Source organism: Syngnathus floridae, chromosome 1, assembly GCF_059516105.1.
Source record: "Syngnathus floridae isolate MCC-2025c chromosome 1, RoL_Sflo_1.0, whole genome shotgun sequence".
NCBI lineage: Eukaryota > Metazoa > Chordata > Actinopteri > Syngnathiformes > Syngnathidae > Syngnathus > Syngnathus floridae.
The window spans coordinates 23,801,813-23,819,710 of NC_142413.1; the positions used below are offsets into that span (position 1 = coordinate 23,801,813).

The following is a 17,898-nucleotide window of genomic DNA, read 5'->3' on the forward strand; positions in this document are numbered from 1 at the left end:
CAATTAGTAAGCAGTGCATTTTTTGATGCTCAATGACAGAAAGCTATGAAAACACCAAACATTTAAATAACGGGATTCTTCATTGGATGGGCAGATGATTCCGCTGGGTGGGCACGGCTTATCTCTGGGTGGGCAACCCCATAGCCACATCCCCATGTGGTTGCTTTAGAGCGCCTCGCTGTGGCGAGGAAAAGCCTCACAATGACCTGCCAGCAGAGGCCCAAACATGTATTATGTGTAGGCATAAAATAGATGCTAGACAAGGCCTGTTTTCCCACGACTCAACTGTGCTTTTTTTTACTCTGCTTGGTAGACCCTGACAGACACATAGGAATGCCAGAGCCATCACTCAGTGAAGTTTTGACAACAAGGAACATTATCCATGAACTGACATCCAGATCTGTTTAGGCATCCTTTCACTCGGTGCCATTAAACTCAGAGCCTGGAGAGGAAGCGCCTGTGTCAACACTGATATGAACATGTAAATAAGTCATGTCTCTCTCTCTCTCTCTCTCTCTCTCTCTCTCTCTCTCTCTCTCTCTCTCTCTCTCTCTCTCTCTCTCTCTCTCTCTCTCGTACATTTTTAGAATTCCCTGGTTTCTGCTGATGTAGAGAAACGCATGAAAATTTCATGTCATTTTGAAAAATTTACAAGAATGTTTTGAACTTCTGGAGGCAAGATGGATAAATTGTTTTTTTTCTCTTTGGACAAGCATTTTTTAAATCTAAGCAATGATATTAATGCAAGAGCAGAAAACAAACAAGCAATTATTTCCAATCATTTTTCAACATTAGCGATCTAATTGAGAATTTGCCAAATTTCAGGTGTGGAGCAGAGTTATAATAGTTTGGGGTTTGTCATGGCTAATGTTTACTTTGTTTGACTTGAACGTTTTAAAATTCAGTTAGTTTTAGTTAGTTTTTAGGGCAGACTAATTTGATTTGATAACAGTTTTTTTCAAAATGCTGAATTTTAATTTAAAACTGTAACAAAACACTTGAAAGAAAGAAAGAAAGAAACAAACAAACTCACAACGAAAGAAAGAAATCATGCTAACAACGAAACTAGCATTAATTTTTGAACACAAATGGTGCAGCAAACCATGTAGACAGACAAAAGAACAATCCGCATGGGCATGTTTATTTTTTTTTATCCTCCAGCAAAAATGACTAAAGTAGTCACTTTTTGAGCAGTTGTAAAAGTATTCTTTGTGTGTATCTGTATGTCTATTATATTGCACTCTGGTCCCCATGGTGCACAAACGATAAGACGCTGTACAACAAATTCGTAAAATCATGTCACACAAACTGTTAAATTCTATACATTGAAATTAATTGTTATTACTGTATATTTGATAAACATAAAATACCAAAGAGCGCTACTGATTAAAAACATGTTGCAACAAGTTTTGTTGGCCTCTTAAACAACTCACATTCATGTTCATAAAGCATGGACAATTTAAGCCCTTTACTTTCAGAAGTCATCTTCAATTCACCTACACTGGATACTTTAGGAATGAAGGACAAAGAAAATGGAGAAAGCCTTTAAGGCGATATAGCAAATTTAAAACTGAACTTCAGAACTGTGAGGCAGATGTGATAACCAAACACTAGTCCACCGTGTTCCTGTTCCTGTTTCACGAGTGCGGTATTTAACGTTCATCTTCAGTCTCTCAATCTACAATTAGAAATAGGTGGCAAATTGCACAGGCATTTGTATTTTATTTTAGAAGAAAGCAACTCTTTTATTGCGCTTACATTTGAGAATCAGTATACAGACGTGGAAAGGACAGAAAGACTTGAGGTTACGCTGCGTGGTCAATAAATGCACCAGCAGAGGGAGACCATGGCATATGACAAGTCTGTAAACCAGCGCTATCTCGTTACATTCATCGACATACTGCTAGAATACATTAACCTAGAGTAAATTCACGTCCTCAAATTGTAGATAAATATAAACCAAAGCAACTTCGTATTAAATTCATGATACGACTAGAACCTCGCAGCGCAAGAACCCGGAAATTGGATTACATTCTGTTACATAAGTAAGTAAATCTTAAATAATTAAAATGTTATATCATCTAGTCTTTTTCGCCTAATTACCCTTTTTAGTCAGCGACTATGTTAGCCCGTTAAGGGTTAAATCTCGACGGTAATGACATTTGATACTGTCCCTGTTGTGGGTGCGCAATTCTTAGGAGCTTGTTACCTGTTGCTTGTAAACGTTTGTTTCCACGCTACTCAGGTACGCTGTGATCGCCATTAGCCGCGACGACTACGTGTCGTGCTGATCAGGAGGACGTTATGGTGGCGGCGGTGGAAAAGAACTTCTCTTTTTAGTTGGGGGAATTTGGCAGCCTGTGGACGAGCATGTAAGTTATAAATGTTCCCAGTCTGTGTTGTTCAAACAAATGTACAGTCACTTTCACTATGACAGGTGAGCTGATATGTTGTGTGCCCATGTGGAGGTTGGAACAGGATTGGAAAAAAAATAACAAGAACATTGATTACTTCAAAGTACGACGTAAGGCAGTAAATTTCAATTGGGAATTGCAGTATAAGTTGCAATTCTGGTACCAAGATTAGCTGCATATTTTTTTTTATTTTACAGCTCATCACTAATGATCATTTTAATAATCGATTAATTAATGTGCCAATGATTTTTTTCAATTAATTTATGAATCCAAGGCATGGTAGTCAGCTGGTTAGCCTCACAGTCCAGAGGTGCAGAGTTTCATTCATGCTCTGGCCTTCCTGTGTGGAGTTTGCATGTTCTCCCGTGCCTGCATGGGTTTTCTTCGGGCACTCCAGTTTCCTCCCACATTCCAAAAACACGCATGGTAGGTGAATTGAGCGCTCTAAATTGTCCTGAGGTGTGATAGTGAGTGTGAATGCTTGTTTGTCTATGTGTGCCCTGTAATTGGCTGGCAACCAGTTCAGGGTGCCTACTTTCCAGAGACCACTGGGATAGGCTCCAGCACGCCCGCGACCCTAGTGGGGGATAAGCGATTCAAACAATGGATTCATGGATGGATAATGAATCCGATTTAAAACCCTACCAGAGCCCTTAGGCACTGTGATGTCATTCTCAGTCAATATTATGTGGCAGTATGGCCTCCCACTGAGATGGATAAAAATAGGTAGATGTTGCTGCTTAATTCATATTCTATAAACTCAATATTAATCAGAATACCTCTCTTCCTGTCTTTTAGTATGGTGGATTAAATGATCAAGAAGCTCCAGTCCCCACATAAATGGAGGGGCTCTCCATAATGGCCTTGCTGGAGTGCCCTCTGTGTTCCCAGCCGCTGGATGCATCAGCCAAGGTGCTGCCCTGCCAGCATACCTTCTGCAAGGCTTGCTTGCAGAAGCAGGAGGCCGCACACTCGCAGCTGTTCTGTCCAGAGTGCAGAGCACCTGTCAGGGCCCTGACAGTGGAGGAGCTGCCCGCCAACAACCTGCTGGTGCGGCTCCTGGAGGGTTTACAGGGGTCAGCGGGGCCAAACCGGAACCCGCACTACGCTGTGCCCTTTGCCAGGAGCAGTGGGACGGGCAGGGAGGGTCATTACAGAGAGCACCAAGGGCACAAAGAGGTCAGTGTGCATTTCTCTGTACCAATGCTGGATTGGAGAAAACTGGTAAATTTGTGTAATGACATGGAATATAAAATAAGGCATTTTGGATGTACCTAAACTTAGCATCTGATTCCATAAATGTGTTACACACAATGATGATTAAAGAGGAGGTCAACCCCAGAATTTTCTTAGCAATAACATATTGTTTGGGCCTCTGCTAGTCTAAACACGGCATTCTGATTAATATTACGTTTGTGGAATATAAACTAAGCAAAATCCTCCCGTTTGTATCCAACCCAGGGGCGGCCATTTTGCCAGTTGCTGTCGACCGAAAATGACATCACAGGTGCTCAGGTCAGAACCAATCACAGCTCCGCTTCAGAAAACTAGTAAGCCGTGATTGGTTGTTACCTGAGACGTGAGCAACTGTGATGTCATTTTCAGTCGACAGCAACTGGCAAAATGACCGTCCCCTGAGATGGATTAAAAGATGTGGATTTGGTCTGTTTAATTCATATACCACAAATGAAACATTAATCAGAGCACAAATACGTCACAACCTAAAAGCCATCTGAACTATCAAATTATTTCCCCAGGCAAACTGCAATTCAAAGGCTTCTCAGGGCTCGAGGTTTCTTTAAACCGGTTTCTACAATGACAACTTTGAACTTCTGACTGCCACTGGCTGACTTGGAAAGAAGTTATATCTTGCTCTTGTTAAATTAGCTCATTTTAGGAACTGTATAACCGAGTGGTTGGGATCTTCACCAGGGTGACACTGACACCCCAACCTTTAATCTTAATAATTATTTTCCCATGAACGTTCTTAAAATGCACGTTCACATTCGCGAGTAGTGCGACTTTAGTCAGAGACATGAGGAAGGAAATAAATGAGGCTACTTTCAAATCTTGCTAACAGTTTAAAAACTCCTAATTCCCCCTTTAATGTCAAACTATTAAAACAAATTTTTATTTATGAGAGAAAGCAAATGTAAACCAGGTTTCTCGCCTTTAAAATTCTCAATTATAAGACGGCTTAAAGGAAATGAAACATGATTCATTGAAAAAAATGAAACAATAACAAATCTTTTGAAAACAAATGCTCGCGTTTGATCATGTCCTCTTCACCAAAATTATGGTTTGTATTTTCATTCATCTTCACTTCACACACGTAGCAAGAAGCTTTTGCACTCAATAGATACTCATTTTATGTTGCTGAACTGAGATCTTTTGAGGTACTTTTTTGTTTTGTTAAATACTAAATTGTATAACTGTAGTCTGTTTTATAGAGAATGTATGAAAACAAATTTTAATCTGATATGCACGGACCTGAACTCCATCATTAGGTTAACAAAGCTCTCCATGTAGTCTGTATCAATTTATGTCTACTGACGATGTGGGAAACTCAGAGCAGCCATCACAGTTTTACATCATTTACAGAATTCAATGTTCACAAGTTGGCTGGTCAATCCTTAACTTCGGTTCAGTGAGAGTTCAAAAAGCTGGGCCGAGTTCAAGCGGGAGGGAGTTTGTGATCATCATGCTATTTAGACACCCAAGACAAGCTGCAGTTCAGAGCAGTCTTATATAACCTATTCTACGTATCCTCTCAATCAGACCAGGCTTCACAAAATGTTATTTTAGCGTGGTTGATCTTAAAATAACATCAACCTGGCCACGAGAAGCCCACTGTGCCTGAGAAGAAGCAAGCAGATGTCTTTGTATCTTTCTTCAGCTGAGTTACTATTAAGTTGTCTTCAAATGGCCCATCTGGAGAATAATGCGTCCACAATGCTGTTTTAATTCACTGGTACATTCTTCTTTTGCAAATAATGTTTCTGATATTTGCTCGTCCCATTAATCTTAATGTAACCAGAAAATTATCTCATGAAGTGAGCTGTGATAATTATAGTTCATATGGTGAGTAAAAACAACTATGAATTTAGATTGTAAACAGTATGATGATAGCTGCTGCAGGCTTTTGGCCCCGCCCAATGAGTTATTCGCTTAACACTCTTAATTGAGAAGTGTATTTATGTTTGAATTTGTGCATATGACTTGAAACTTGCTTTTTCTGTTTCCCAGGCTTCTTCAAGAACTTCAATGCACAGCCAACAAGGAGATTCAGAAGGGGAGCTGGTCCTCACCCCTGTCAACGGCATCACGGCAAAACACAGAGCGACACCGGGTGATGACTGGCTCCATAGACACGTTAGCGACAACAGCGGCACATCCGGAACGCTGCACGCCGCCAGCCAGATGCTGCAAACGTTCCCGCACCAGCAGTCGCTGGCTCTCTGCCGAACGCTGTGTGACTTTAGTCCCAAAGAGATGAGCGTGGAGAGCAGCGATTCTTGTCTCAGCTTTCGGAAGGTATGTCTCTCCCAATCCTACTTGAACAGGTACAGAAGATCCTTCACAGATCTTACATAGTGGAAAAGAAAATAGTTGTGACCACAGTCCAAATACTGTATAGTTGAACGTTAAAGATAACGATCCAGTCTGAATTCCTTTTAAATCAAAATCACGTTTTCTCACGAGAAACAATGAAATGAAATTCTTCTGTGCCCTGCAATTGGTTAGCAACGATCTCGCGCTCAGCTGGGATCAGCTTTAGCTCACTCACAAACATTGTACAGATGTTATCACGGGAGTTGAACTTTGTTCTAGCAGCTCAAGATTTTGAAAAGAGTATCTGAAATAATTGTGATGCTCATGACTTGACTCAAGTACAGCAATGTCCTTTTTCTGAAGTGTGCTCACGTGCTCATTGTGATCTCTCACCAGGTGTTTGGTGTCTCTAAGAACTTGCCAGGCACAGAAAGTTCCTTGTGGTGCTAATTTATAATATTCATGGTCATTCTTTTTCTTTTTACTGTTTTGCAGCATTGCTGCCCTGAAGGATTTTTGAGTTATATAAGGGCCTTGTTACTGTCTGCTTTCCATTAAAGCACAGTTGAGGCTTCCCTTTCTTTCTTTTTTTTTTTTTTTCTTTCTTGATGGAATAAGCCTGGCCACAAAAAGGCCCCGGCCTTCACACAGAAAAGGGAGTTGATGGTTGACCAGGCTATTTAGTGTGAGCATGAAAAACTGACAAGCTGTCATTTTATCACGTCACCTCTTTGTCACTTTTGCCTCCCTTTAAGTTTGCTCACATGTGCTTGAGCTCTGCAGGGAGAAATTCTCACTGTCATCAGACGGGTGGATGAAAACTGGATTGAAGCCAGGCTGGGCGACAGGGTAGGAATTTGCCCTCTCCAGTTTACCGAAGTGAGTGTTCTCCTCATCCGACATGCCGCCTGTAAATTCTTTTCTCTTTGCGTTTTTCCCTAAGTGTCATTCTATGTCTGCGAAGTGCTGAGGGTAGGGAAGTCATCTTTGAAGCAGTGCTGGGTGTGCAGATGCTCATTAGTCAGGTTCTCAGCGCTTGCTTAGCTCGCTGACTGTCACTTGTTTCCCTTTGAGCTTCCTGACTGCCATTATAAACCTGCTCCTCGCTGGGACATGTTGCTGGTTCATGCGCTGGGTTCAACGTAGTGGCGTCTGAGTTCCCTTGCTTCCCTCCTTTTTTTTTTTTTTTTTTAACCATATCACTCCTCACTTATTTTCCCAAGCACTTCCCCCCCCCCTTACTCCTCTGTATCGTTCTCCTCAAGCTTCGCCTCAGCAGCCTTCCAATTTTTTCATACTCCTCTCCGCTCTCCTCGTGCTGTGCAGCCGGGCGTAAAGACACAGTAATGCTTTCTCTGCTCGGATGGCATAACAGCACATCACTGTGGTGAGCGAAAGCATTAACCCAGCCTTGGCTGCCTGTGTCGCTCTGTATTTCACCTTGCCTCCTCCCGCTCGGCTCTCAGCGCCAGTCGATCCTTCCGGGCTTACTGGCTGCTGCTTTATCTTCCCGCCTGCCCGTTCAACAAGTTGGAGTGGGCGAGTGGAATGATGAGCAACCGTATGTAGACAGCAGCTTCACTGCTCAGCACTCAGCCTGTCAGGTGCTAGTGACAGGTAGACTTTGAAAGCTTTCCTAGTTTCAAGGAGCTGACATCACTTTCCCCTTTCTGCTTCCATCTTTCCCAGCTAAACTCAGTGGCAACCAAACTGCTGGAGGCAAAGAGTCAGCAAAGGAGTGACTCAGCAGAGTTTCAGCATTGGACGATCGGACGCAGGAGCAAAGACAAGGCCCCAGAGGCATCCAGCAGGACGGCAAACCAGAGAGTCACGCAAGTTCCGGCAAAGACTCCTCTTACTGGCGCTTTGATCCCTTCCAACCCACACAAACAGCCCAAACCCGGCAGCAGCAACTTTTCCCGCGTGGCCTCCGAGGAAGAGAACAACATTGGCGGCTTCAACCTCCAGCGACAGTTATATCGCTCCTCCGTGCGACCCACCGCCCGTGGACACGTGCATCCCTCCAGAGTTAACTCTCAGCGAGTTCGACGCCACTCTGACGGCCCACGCAGGCTCCTCTCACTGGTGAGTAATTGATTTGATTTGAAGACTTGTGGCTGACATAAGAGGTGCCGGTTCTGTGAGCTGAGAGATGTTTTCATCAACAAAGATAATGTTGTTCTCAGGGGTTCTGGGTGGGGTCCATTGTCGTAAGACCCAAGGAATGAAAATTGGCCCGGTGCTAGACTTTGCATGATCAAATGTCTCCTATTAAGATGAAACACATGTGAAAAGGGCTGGGAATGTAAACTACTGGGTTAAAAGATTGAGGGTCGAAGGTGAACAGAGTGGAACATTTGAGAATTTTGTCATCAAGAGTCCTGGGACCTGAGCCAAAGTTTCCTCTCAGAAGTGAATGTGACAGCGCGAGTCGTTTCCCTCTTCCAACAAAAACACAGCCAACAATACCATACTATAATTTTGCCACTCTTTATCTTTACTGTTTGACGATGTACCAAACTTTAAAAAATACATACAGTCCTTTAATCTTACTGTGACTGATTGCATAAAAGTTGGATTAACACATCAAAACCACTCAATTGGTATGCAAAATTGAAGAGAGCGGGGAGACTTAATGGAACAAGTTTATGTGACATCAACTCAAATGTTAACATTTTCAAAGTGTATTATGGTTGGAAGGAAAACCTACCTGTTTAAAAAAGGGCTTCACAAAGCCTTTTTTCAAACTGTTAACCTCTCTGTTTGCAGTGGTGTAGAAGTGCTCTTCATCACACTGACAGCTGTTTCTGCTATTTGCATTTGCACCATTTGGACCCATCAGAAGGGCAAAGTATTAGAAATGCCAACTCCCACACTTCATTTCGGTACTCATTGCTCTCTTCAGTTTAGATGCTGCTGCATTTGCATCGTGTATAGTGACCGCATCATTTTATTTCAAAGGGCTATTATAAATATTGATAGTCAAAACAGGTTGCTTTGGCAGAATGATGGATGGCTGATAGCTTTTGGATGCTGGATGGTGCTGTGTTCTCTTCAACTCAGCATAAAATCTTAAAAGGACACGTGTGAATGTCGCATATGTGCTGACCATCCATTCCATTTTTTGGAGCGAGTCGGATGCGACTTAATGAGGAAACTGCACAGAGTCACAGTAAGGTTATGCAGTCCCAACATGAAAGTTTGGTTTTCAGCATTTAACTTTCCGCCAAGTGACCTGCTTCCTGAGATAATGATTTCCTTTGATTCAGTGGAAGTTTCACAGCTCTGCCCTGCAATTAAACATGTCAGCTCATAACTCTCCCCCCCCACACACACACACACACCTCAAGTAGGTCTGAAGGTGAGATCAAAAATACAAGCGATAATGGCAATATAAAAAAAAAAAAAGGAATCAGCCTGGGAAGACAAAAACACAATTTTTGAGCTGTGTGAAGGCAAGTAAGTAGGAAGATGAGGAAAAATATGAGATACTGTAGATTCAGCGTGTAGGAGGTTCGGAGAGTCCCTCAGTGCGTCTGCTCATCTCTCTCATGCTGATGATGATGAGTCACTGGTGAAATTTGTTATATAACAAACCCTCGACTCCCCCCCGCCATGCTTTAAAACTCCTTCCTCTTCACTAAGCAGGTAACATCCACTCACACATCAGTTGGCTAGCAATAGCGGACAAGCCCTGCTTTCTTTAAGGAAGTGTGTCCTAAAACTTTCTTGAATCAGGTTTCATCCACTTGAAGATGAAGCGAATTTCCTGTCGTGTAAATTCATAGTGGATATGAATTAATGTGACCTAGAATCTGCATGTATTAAATTGAAAAAAAAAAAAACTTTTTGGGAAAGTCGAAGTATAAAAAAAACAACACTACCAACAACTGTAGTTGCACAAGTGTGCACACCCTTTTGTAACTGCAAATGTGGCTATGTTCAGAATTAACCAATCACATTCAAACTCATGTAGCACTCATGTTAAATGGGAGTTGGCACCTGCCCACATTTTGTCTCTTTGTTTAACCCCAACTAATATTCAGATGTTATGGTAGGAGTTTCCTGAATGTTATTGTAGTCACCTCTTACAGCAAGTCTAAGATTTCACAGCTCAATCTCATTGTTCAAAGATATTCGTCATAACCAGGATAGAAAATATTTTCCAAGGTATTAATCATACCATAGAATTCAGTGACGACAGTCATAATCAAGTGAAGACAATATGGCACAACAGTGACATTCCCAAGAACTGGACTTTCCTCGAAGATTGATGAAAAGATTGCGGGTAAAAAAAAAATGGTAAGGCCACCTGCCAAGAGGCAGTCAGCTACAATGAAAGAGCTGGAACTGGGGTCAACTGGGGTCTCAGTTGAAATGGGTGGAATTATAAACAAAAAGTCCTTGAGGCTACAAAAGGAAATTAAAAGCCAACTCAAACATCTGAATCTTTTGGGTGGATTTTCAAACTAACATTGGCCATCTAGTATACAAATTAATCATTATCAGATATATTTTTGGATGTGTTTTCTTTTTTAGTCTCAAAATGGCTTTAACTTAATTGTTTTACTATAATTCTTACTTTTCTTATCATTTTAGTAGTGGGAAACCTATAGCCCCTGGCCCAAATACAACCTGTAAAAACATGTGAGCCAGCCCACCATGCAATTTTAACATCTTTTATTTTTTTTTAAAGCCCTAAAGCCTTTAACAAACCCAAATTCTTACATGTTTGCACATTGCATCATATTTTTAAAACATTTAGAAGAATTTCCACAGGCTTCCAATGGCGTTCTATCTGTGATTTATCAGTCCACTATCTGTCCATTAGAGTTCCTCTCCCCCTGTAAATACTCTGTAGCGATTGCTGGGTCATTGCACATGGCAATTGCGTGACTGCTGCCTGAGTGAGACAGCCTCCTTGTAGCTGATAAAACAGACCGAGAATAGAAGACGGACACGTAGAAGTGACTTAAATAATTGAATACACGAAGAATGCAGTGCCGTGCTTTTCCCTTGCTGAATGACTTGCATAGAGTTAATGGCGTTCAGAAAGGATTAATTACCCTCAGTTTGTCTGAGTTTGTTCACATTTAACCATCTGCCTTCCCAGGAACGATGTCAGGGCTTAGATTTACACCAGAATCTCTGAGAGCTAGAATGGCTTCAGGACATACTCAATGCACTTTGTCCCCTCTTTTACATTGTGCCTCACAGCTCTGCTTTTCACAAGTGACTTGCAGGCAGTAGCAATGAGTCCATGTAAATTATAGCTTGCTTTATGTTTCGTGCTAGCATTGAATGCCAGTGTATGTGCAATGCAGCCTAATGGCCACAGAGCCTCAGGATCCAGGCACCTTCCAATAAAGACTACCTCTTGCTTCACTGGCCACGATTAATTCTTTAAGCACTAGTTGTGCTTTAAATAGCATCAAGCTTGCATTGAGGCCGTGACACGGAATATCATTTCTGTATTTTGTAAAGAGCAAACTAAAATAATCAAAGGACTGGTTGTATATTTCCTGGCCACAACATTCACTTGTGCAGTGTGTCAAACTCATTTTTATCGCGGGCCACATTGTAGTCATGGTTTCCTTTGGAGGGCCATTATGACTGTCAGCGTCTTCTATATACAGTATAGGCTACACAACAAACTGATGAATAACTAGTTTTGGAATAAGAGTGAGTAAAAACTGTTCAAATATTTTGAAAATACAAAAAATTGGAGAAAAGATCATTTGTAATTTTAGTATTGACACATGAGTTACGGCTGTGGCCGTAAGGTCGTTGGTGCCTGTCGTGGCGGCAATCCCCGAACCCGCTGGTGGACACCGGCGGTAAGGGATGCCGTCAAGCTGAAGAAGGAGTCCTATCGGGCCGTTTTGGCCTGCGGGACTCCGGAGGCAGCTGACAGGTACCGGATGGCCAAGCGGAACGCGGCTTCGGCGGTTGCTGAGGCAAAAACCCGGGCGTGGGAGGAGTTCGGTGAGGCCATGGAGAATGACTTTCGGACGGCTTCGAGGAAATTCTGGTCCACCATCCGGCGTCTCAGGAGGGGGAAGCAGTGCAACGTCAACACTGTTTACAGTGGGGATGGCGTGCTGCTGACCTCAACTCGGGACGTCGTGAGTCGGTGGGGAGAATACTTCGAAGACCTCCTCAATTCCACCTACACGCCTTCCATTGAGGAAGCAGGGCCTGGAGACTCTGAGGCGGATTCTCCAATCTCTGGGGTCGAAGTCACTGAGGTAGTCAAAAAACTCCTCGGTGGCAAGGCCCCGGGGGTGGATGAGATCCGCCCGGAGTTCTTAAAGGCTCTGGATGTTGTGGGGCTGTCATGGCTGACACGCCTCTACAACGTTGCGTGGACATCGGGGACAGTGCCTCTGGATTGGCAGACTGGGGTGGTGGTTCCCCTCTTTAAGAAGGGGGACCGGAGGGTGTGTTCCAATTACAGGGGAATCACACTCCTCAGCCTCCCTGGTAAGGTCTATTCAGGGGTGCTGGAGAGGAGGGTCCGTCGGGAGGTCGAACCTCGGATTCAGGAGGAGCAGTGTGGCTTTCGTCCTGGCCGTGGAACAGTGGACCAGCTCTACACCCTCGGCAGGATCCTCGAGGGTGCATGGGAGTTCGCCCAACCAGTCCACATGTGTTTTGTGGATTTGGAGAAGGCGTTCGACCGTGTCCCTCAGGAGGTTCTGTGGAGGGTGCTTCGGGAGTACGGGGTGCCGAGCCAACTGATAAGGGCGGTTCGGTCCCTGTATCACCGATGCCAGAGTCTGGTCCGCATTTCCGGCAGTAAGACGGATTCGTTCCCAGTGAGGGTTGGACTCCGCCAAGGCTGCCCTTTGTCACCGATTCTGTTCATAATTTTTATGGACAGAATTTCTAGGCGCAGCCGAGGCGTTGAGGGGGTCCGGTTTGGGGACCTCAGCATCGCGTCTCTGCTTTTTGCAGATGACGTGGTGCTGTTGGCTTCCTCAGGCCGTGATCTCCAGCTCTCGCTGGAACGATTCGCAGCCGAGTGTGAGGCGGTCGGGATGAGGGTCAGCACCTCCAAATCCGAGTCCATGGTCCTCGATCGGAAAAGGGTGGAATGCCCTCTCCGGATCGGGGATGAGATCCTGCCCCAAGTGGAGGAGTTCAAGTATCTTGGAGTCTTGTTCACGAGTGAGGGGAGGATGGAGCGTGAGATCGACAGGCGGATCGGTGCAGCGTCGGCAGTAATGCGGACCCTGTACCGGTCCGTTGTGGTGAAGAGAGAGCTGAGCCAGAAGGCAAAGCTCTCAATTTACCGGTCGATTTACGCTCCTACCCTCACCTATGGTCACGAGCTATGGGTCGTGACCGAAAGAACGAGATCTCGGATACAAGCGGCCGAAATGAGTTTTCTCCGCAGGATGTCCGGGCTCTCCCTTAGAGATAGGGTGAGAAGCTCGGTCATCCGGGAGAGACTCGGAGTAGAGTCGCTACTCCTCCACGTTGAGAGGAGCCAGATGAGGTGGCTCGGGCATCTTATCAGGATGCCTCCTGGACGCCTCCCTGGGGAGGTGTTCCGGGCATGTCCCACCGGTAGGAGACCCCGGGGACGACCCAGGACGCGCTGGAGAGACTATGTCTCTCAGCTGGCCTGGGAACGCCTTGGGATCCCCCGGGATGAGCTGGATGACGTGGCTGGGGAGAGGGAAGTCTGGGAGTCCCTCCTAAAGCTGCTGCCCCCGCGACCCGACCCCGGATAAGCGGAAGAAGATGGATGGATGGATGGATGGACATGAGTTGACGCACAATGTGTCTTTGCAGGCCATATAAAATGATGTGGCGGGCCGTATCTGGCCCCCGGGTCTTGTGTTTGACACCTATGAGTTCCATTATAAGAGATGTATTAGAAATTCAGTGTTTCAAAGACGTTCACTTTGTAACTGACACCGTCACATGGTGGAATAAATATCAAATAATGGTGTGCTCTAGCATTAAGACTAAAGTACTGCTACTAGCATAAAAGCATGGCAAAGATGCCACTCTGTGTCCATAAACGATTTGTGATGATGATGAGAGTAAATCATGCTGCAGTCATTTTAGTTTCCCAATCTAATCAAATACCTTCGGGTGATTTTGGACTGACGCAGTTCGCTGCCCTTGCCATTGCTATTCTTAGAAGACTGAGTCAAGCGGCACTGTATCTTTATCTAACATATGTCATTTGGAAAAAAACCAAATATCAAGGATGAACTTATTCCTTGGATGACGAGTTTATAGCTCTAGAAATTTTGATCACTCTTACGTTAAATGTCATTAAATTGGGCGGGTGTATGTAATGTGGCCTGTGAGTGTATGTTCTGGTATGTTGAGTCATGTCCTCATGTGAACTGTTGGAATTCCCCAACACCACCCTGTGACGACTTTGGACTGAGTGTGTGCTATGGTTTAAAAGTTCAAACGTCTTCCTTAAAATTCAAGTTGATGATTGTTTTGCCTTCATTTTGTTTACAGAGTGAGAAGATGGCCAACGAAGCTCCGCCCAACATCTCGATGGCTCTGTCAAATCCACAGATTTCCTCAGACAGCAAAAACTCCAACACACAGCAGCTCTCCATCAGTGTGTGAGTCCCTCAATAAAAACTTTTGCTGCGGTATCCCTAGAGTCAGCCAGGTGTATGCAATGCTGCGGCCACATTTGAATGAAATTCAGAAATTCTTCCAAAAACACACAGGGGTCAGCTGCAGCTTTAAATTGTTATATCACCATTCACCACTAGATAACAGTCTTGGCTTTTATATTAAGTCATATACTACTCCATACAACAATAGGAGTTGGCCTAATATTTTTTGGGGCGTATTTGTAATGGTATGTAGAACAAAGATAGTACCCAAATAAGATTTAAAAATTAGAGTTGCTTTTTGTTAAAAAATAAATGTACAAAATGAGTTCTTGCACTGTTGGATTGTTGTTAAGTCGCTTTGTGCTGACCTTGAATGGTACTTTTAAAGCAAGAGAGCATTGCACATTATGCATGCAATGAAAAATATATGATCAAAATTGAAATATATTAAGAGCTCGCATTTTGCATGGATTTTGCCCATATTTATTTTTGTCATACATTTGGTTAGGAAGTGCGTAGTCCTATGTGGTACTGATGGCACTGTTATAAAGCATTTAATATTGCCCATCCCTGAGCTAGACTGTTAGATTGCTTTGACCTTTATTTTTGCCAATGCTGCTTTGTGACTATTTGCATCCTTTCACACTTACCATTTGAAACCAATTAAGACCGTGAAGTTACACAAAGAAAGATTGTTTAGGAAATGCCACGCTCCTGCGAGGCGCATGGCAAAAGACAGAATAAGTGCAGGAAAAATTTGGACACCTTCTTCGGCACCTATGCTGTGTGATGATCTTTTTGAAAATTTGCAACACTTGTTTTTCCCTAAAACATTGGTAGAATTGGGGGATTCGACTTGAACTGTTCCATTACCTTAACCATTTAATGACATTTAGACCCATACGCCTGCTGTTCCTCATGGTGTGATAATAACATGGGCGACTTCACCCTTCAGGTGTGCTGTGCTGTACTCCTACAAGCCGCAGCGCCCAGAGGAGCTGGAGCTGAGAAAAGGCGAGATGGTGGGAGTGTACGGCAAGTTCAGAGAAGGCTGGCTGCGTGGGTTGTCTCTTCGAACGGGCAAAGTGGGCATCCTGCCCAGCAACTACGTCACGCCTGTGCTCAGGTGAAAGACCGCGATCCCTGACGGCAGAATGCGTCAGCCGAAGGACGCTTGTATGCCGACGCACTGCATTTGTATGGGCAGGAATATGTTAATCATTAAAAATGTAGAATGCAAAATGTATCATACGTGTAGTGGAAAAAGGATTGTGCAGAATGCAAGTGTGAATGGCTAACTTTAACCTGCTGTGTCTCGCTGTAGAACGTCAGCCAGACTCCTGGAGACCAAAGCAGCGAGCTCTTCTTCGTCACAATACTACGCAGCAGCGTCAAAGAAGCACACAACTGCCAGGAATCCTGCTGTGGTCCTTGCCCCTGATAGGGTAAATAATGATGGAGCGCTGTACTCAGCAGGACAGGTCCCACATGTGCCAAATGGAGCGCAGCACGCAATGTCATCCACAGACAGCGGAAAATCATCCTTCTACAGTAGCTCACCAGGTTGGGAGACAGTTAGGCGATTATTTAACCCACACAGAGGTGAATGCCGTCAGTCCGTCTCCTAATTTCAGAACTGTTGTGCATTGTCCCCTAATGTATCCTTTTTTCATTTTCCAGTATCCAACCCTTTCAACCATTCATCCAATTTGAACGTCTCCTCCAATTCGGAGCACTTTGCTCAAGTTCAGGCATCCGGCTACTCGCCAGCCCTGCAGAGAAAGAAAAACAGTGGGATCCTTGCCAACGCTGGAAGACTAGCCAGCTGGATGAATGAGCCGACAGCGCTCTCTGCTGCCCCACTGTTGAAAGACAGAGACTTCAGCTCTTTGAATGAGGCGGGAGGTTATCAGCATGAGCGCCATCCGTCCAGTGGCCCTCAATCAATTCTTGTCAGACCCGATTCGCATAAGAGCACTGCAGACAAGGTAAAGTAGTGCTCACATTAAGTTACACTGTAGTCACTCCTCCAGTCGCTTCCATTTGGTGATTTTCTGCTGATCGATCAGATTTTCCTGTGTTTATTTATTTGCATTGAAGCAAATATTTTGATCAATATAAAAAAGTGCACAGCTGTCATCTCCGCTGTGTTAGAACTCTAAAATTACCCGAAACTGCAGTTTTGATAGGATGACTTGCTCTCATAAAAATTTATGTGAGCAGCGACCCAGAGAAAAAAAACTCAAGATAATAATTAACGCATTCCAGTTTAAAGTCATTTTCTTCTTTGATTCATGTCCCATTGTCAAATTAAATTTTTTTGTCTATGTCCTGGTTGTTTCTAGCCTGCCAAGTCTGTGCGCTTCCTCACAGATGAAGACCACCCACCTCCACGGCTTCGGACCTCCTCCTGGTCTTCAGGAAGCCAGGTTTCGTCCAACTTTGCCCCAGCACCTCCCCCGCTCGAAGTATGGGCACCATCACTCACCTTGGGAAGAGATGGACCCGGTATCATCCTCAAAGACGGAAAAGCTTCAGCTCTCAGGAAAAGCATGGAAACTGGCTTTTTGGATCCAAACTCAAACCAGCTTAAACCAATGTCGCCACAGCCGTCGCTATCGGCTCAGTTTAGCCCCACCAGGTACTTTGACAATCAGAACAACCATTAACAAGAGAGTCGTTATATGACTTGTCTACATAAGTGTACACTGTTTTTTCCTCCCTCAGACACAGAGTGAATTCAACACATCTAGCCCAGACAGAGTCTGAGCTCAGTCTGCTCCAAGGAGAACTGGTCCTGGTCCACAAACCTCGACCTGATGGCCGTGTCCTGGTTACTCAGGAGACCAGCGGCCAAACGGGGCTATTTCACAGTAGTGTTCTTCATGCTCTGGAGAGACTCAGCTGACTTTGTTGAATTAATATATTTTGGATACCCTTTGTCAAGATCCAGCGATTGAAATTTTCAAAAAGAGATTTCCATGAGGGAGTTTATTTTTGCTTCGGGTTCATATTAAAATGTGTGGCGATATGTTTTGTTTCTTCAGTGTAAAGAGCATGTACTGTACTGTATGTCTCACGTGTACTGAGAATTTGCACACAAACCCACCAAACAGCTCTCCCTGTTTCTGCCCATGTTACATACAATACATAGGTGAGTGCCTTTGTCAAAACCTACAAAGTCAAGACAATTAATTTAACCACGTGAAGTGAATTATCTCTATTTTTCTCTGCAAATAAATTACCTACGACAGCTAATTGGATTTCTTGCTGGAGTTATTTGATTTATATGGGGCAAAGTAACTCAAACAAAAAATAATGATAAATGTGTC

At 44.0% G+C, this 17,898-nt stretch overlaps 1 protein-coding gene across 2 annotated transcripts; it reads left to right on the plus strand.

Moving 5' to 3' along the window:
- Positions 1–1,761: 1,761 nt before the first annotated feature.
- sh3rf2 (SH3 domain containing ring finger 2) lies at positions 1,762–17,824 on the plus strand. 2 transcript variants are annotated; one of them, XM_088389441.1, is made up of 13 exons: positions 1,762–2,045; positions 2,246–2,372; positions 2,689–2,840; positions 3,213–3,593; positions 5,661–5,948; positions 6,750–6,845; positions 7,656–8,051; positions 14,457–14,566; positions 15,522–15,692; positions 15,891–16,168; positions 16,247–16,554; positions 16,912–17,207; positions 17,294–17,824. In XM_088389441.1, exons 4-13 carry the CDS (start codon positions 3,255–3,257, stop codon positions 17,472–17,474), a joined length of 2,463 nt encoding a protein of 820 aa, XP_088245567.1. In that variant the 5' UTR covers positions 1,762–2,045; positions 2,246–2,372; positions 2,689–2,840; positions 3,213–3,254; the 3' UTR covers positions 17,475–17,824. The 2 variants fall into 2 exon arrangements, with proteins under 2 accessions (XP_088245567.1, XP_088245560.1); XM_088389434.1 differs by lacking the exon at positions 2,689–2,840 and having other exon boundaries at positions 1,766–2,045.
- Positions 17,825–17,898: the final 74 nt, after the last annotated feature.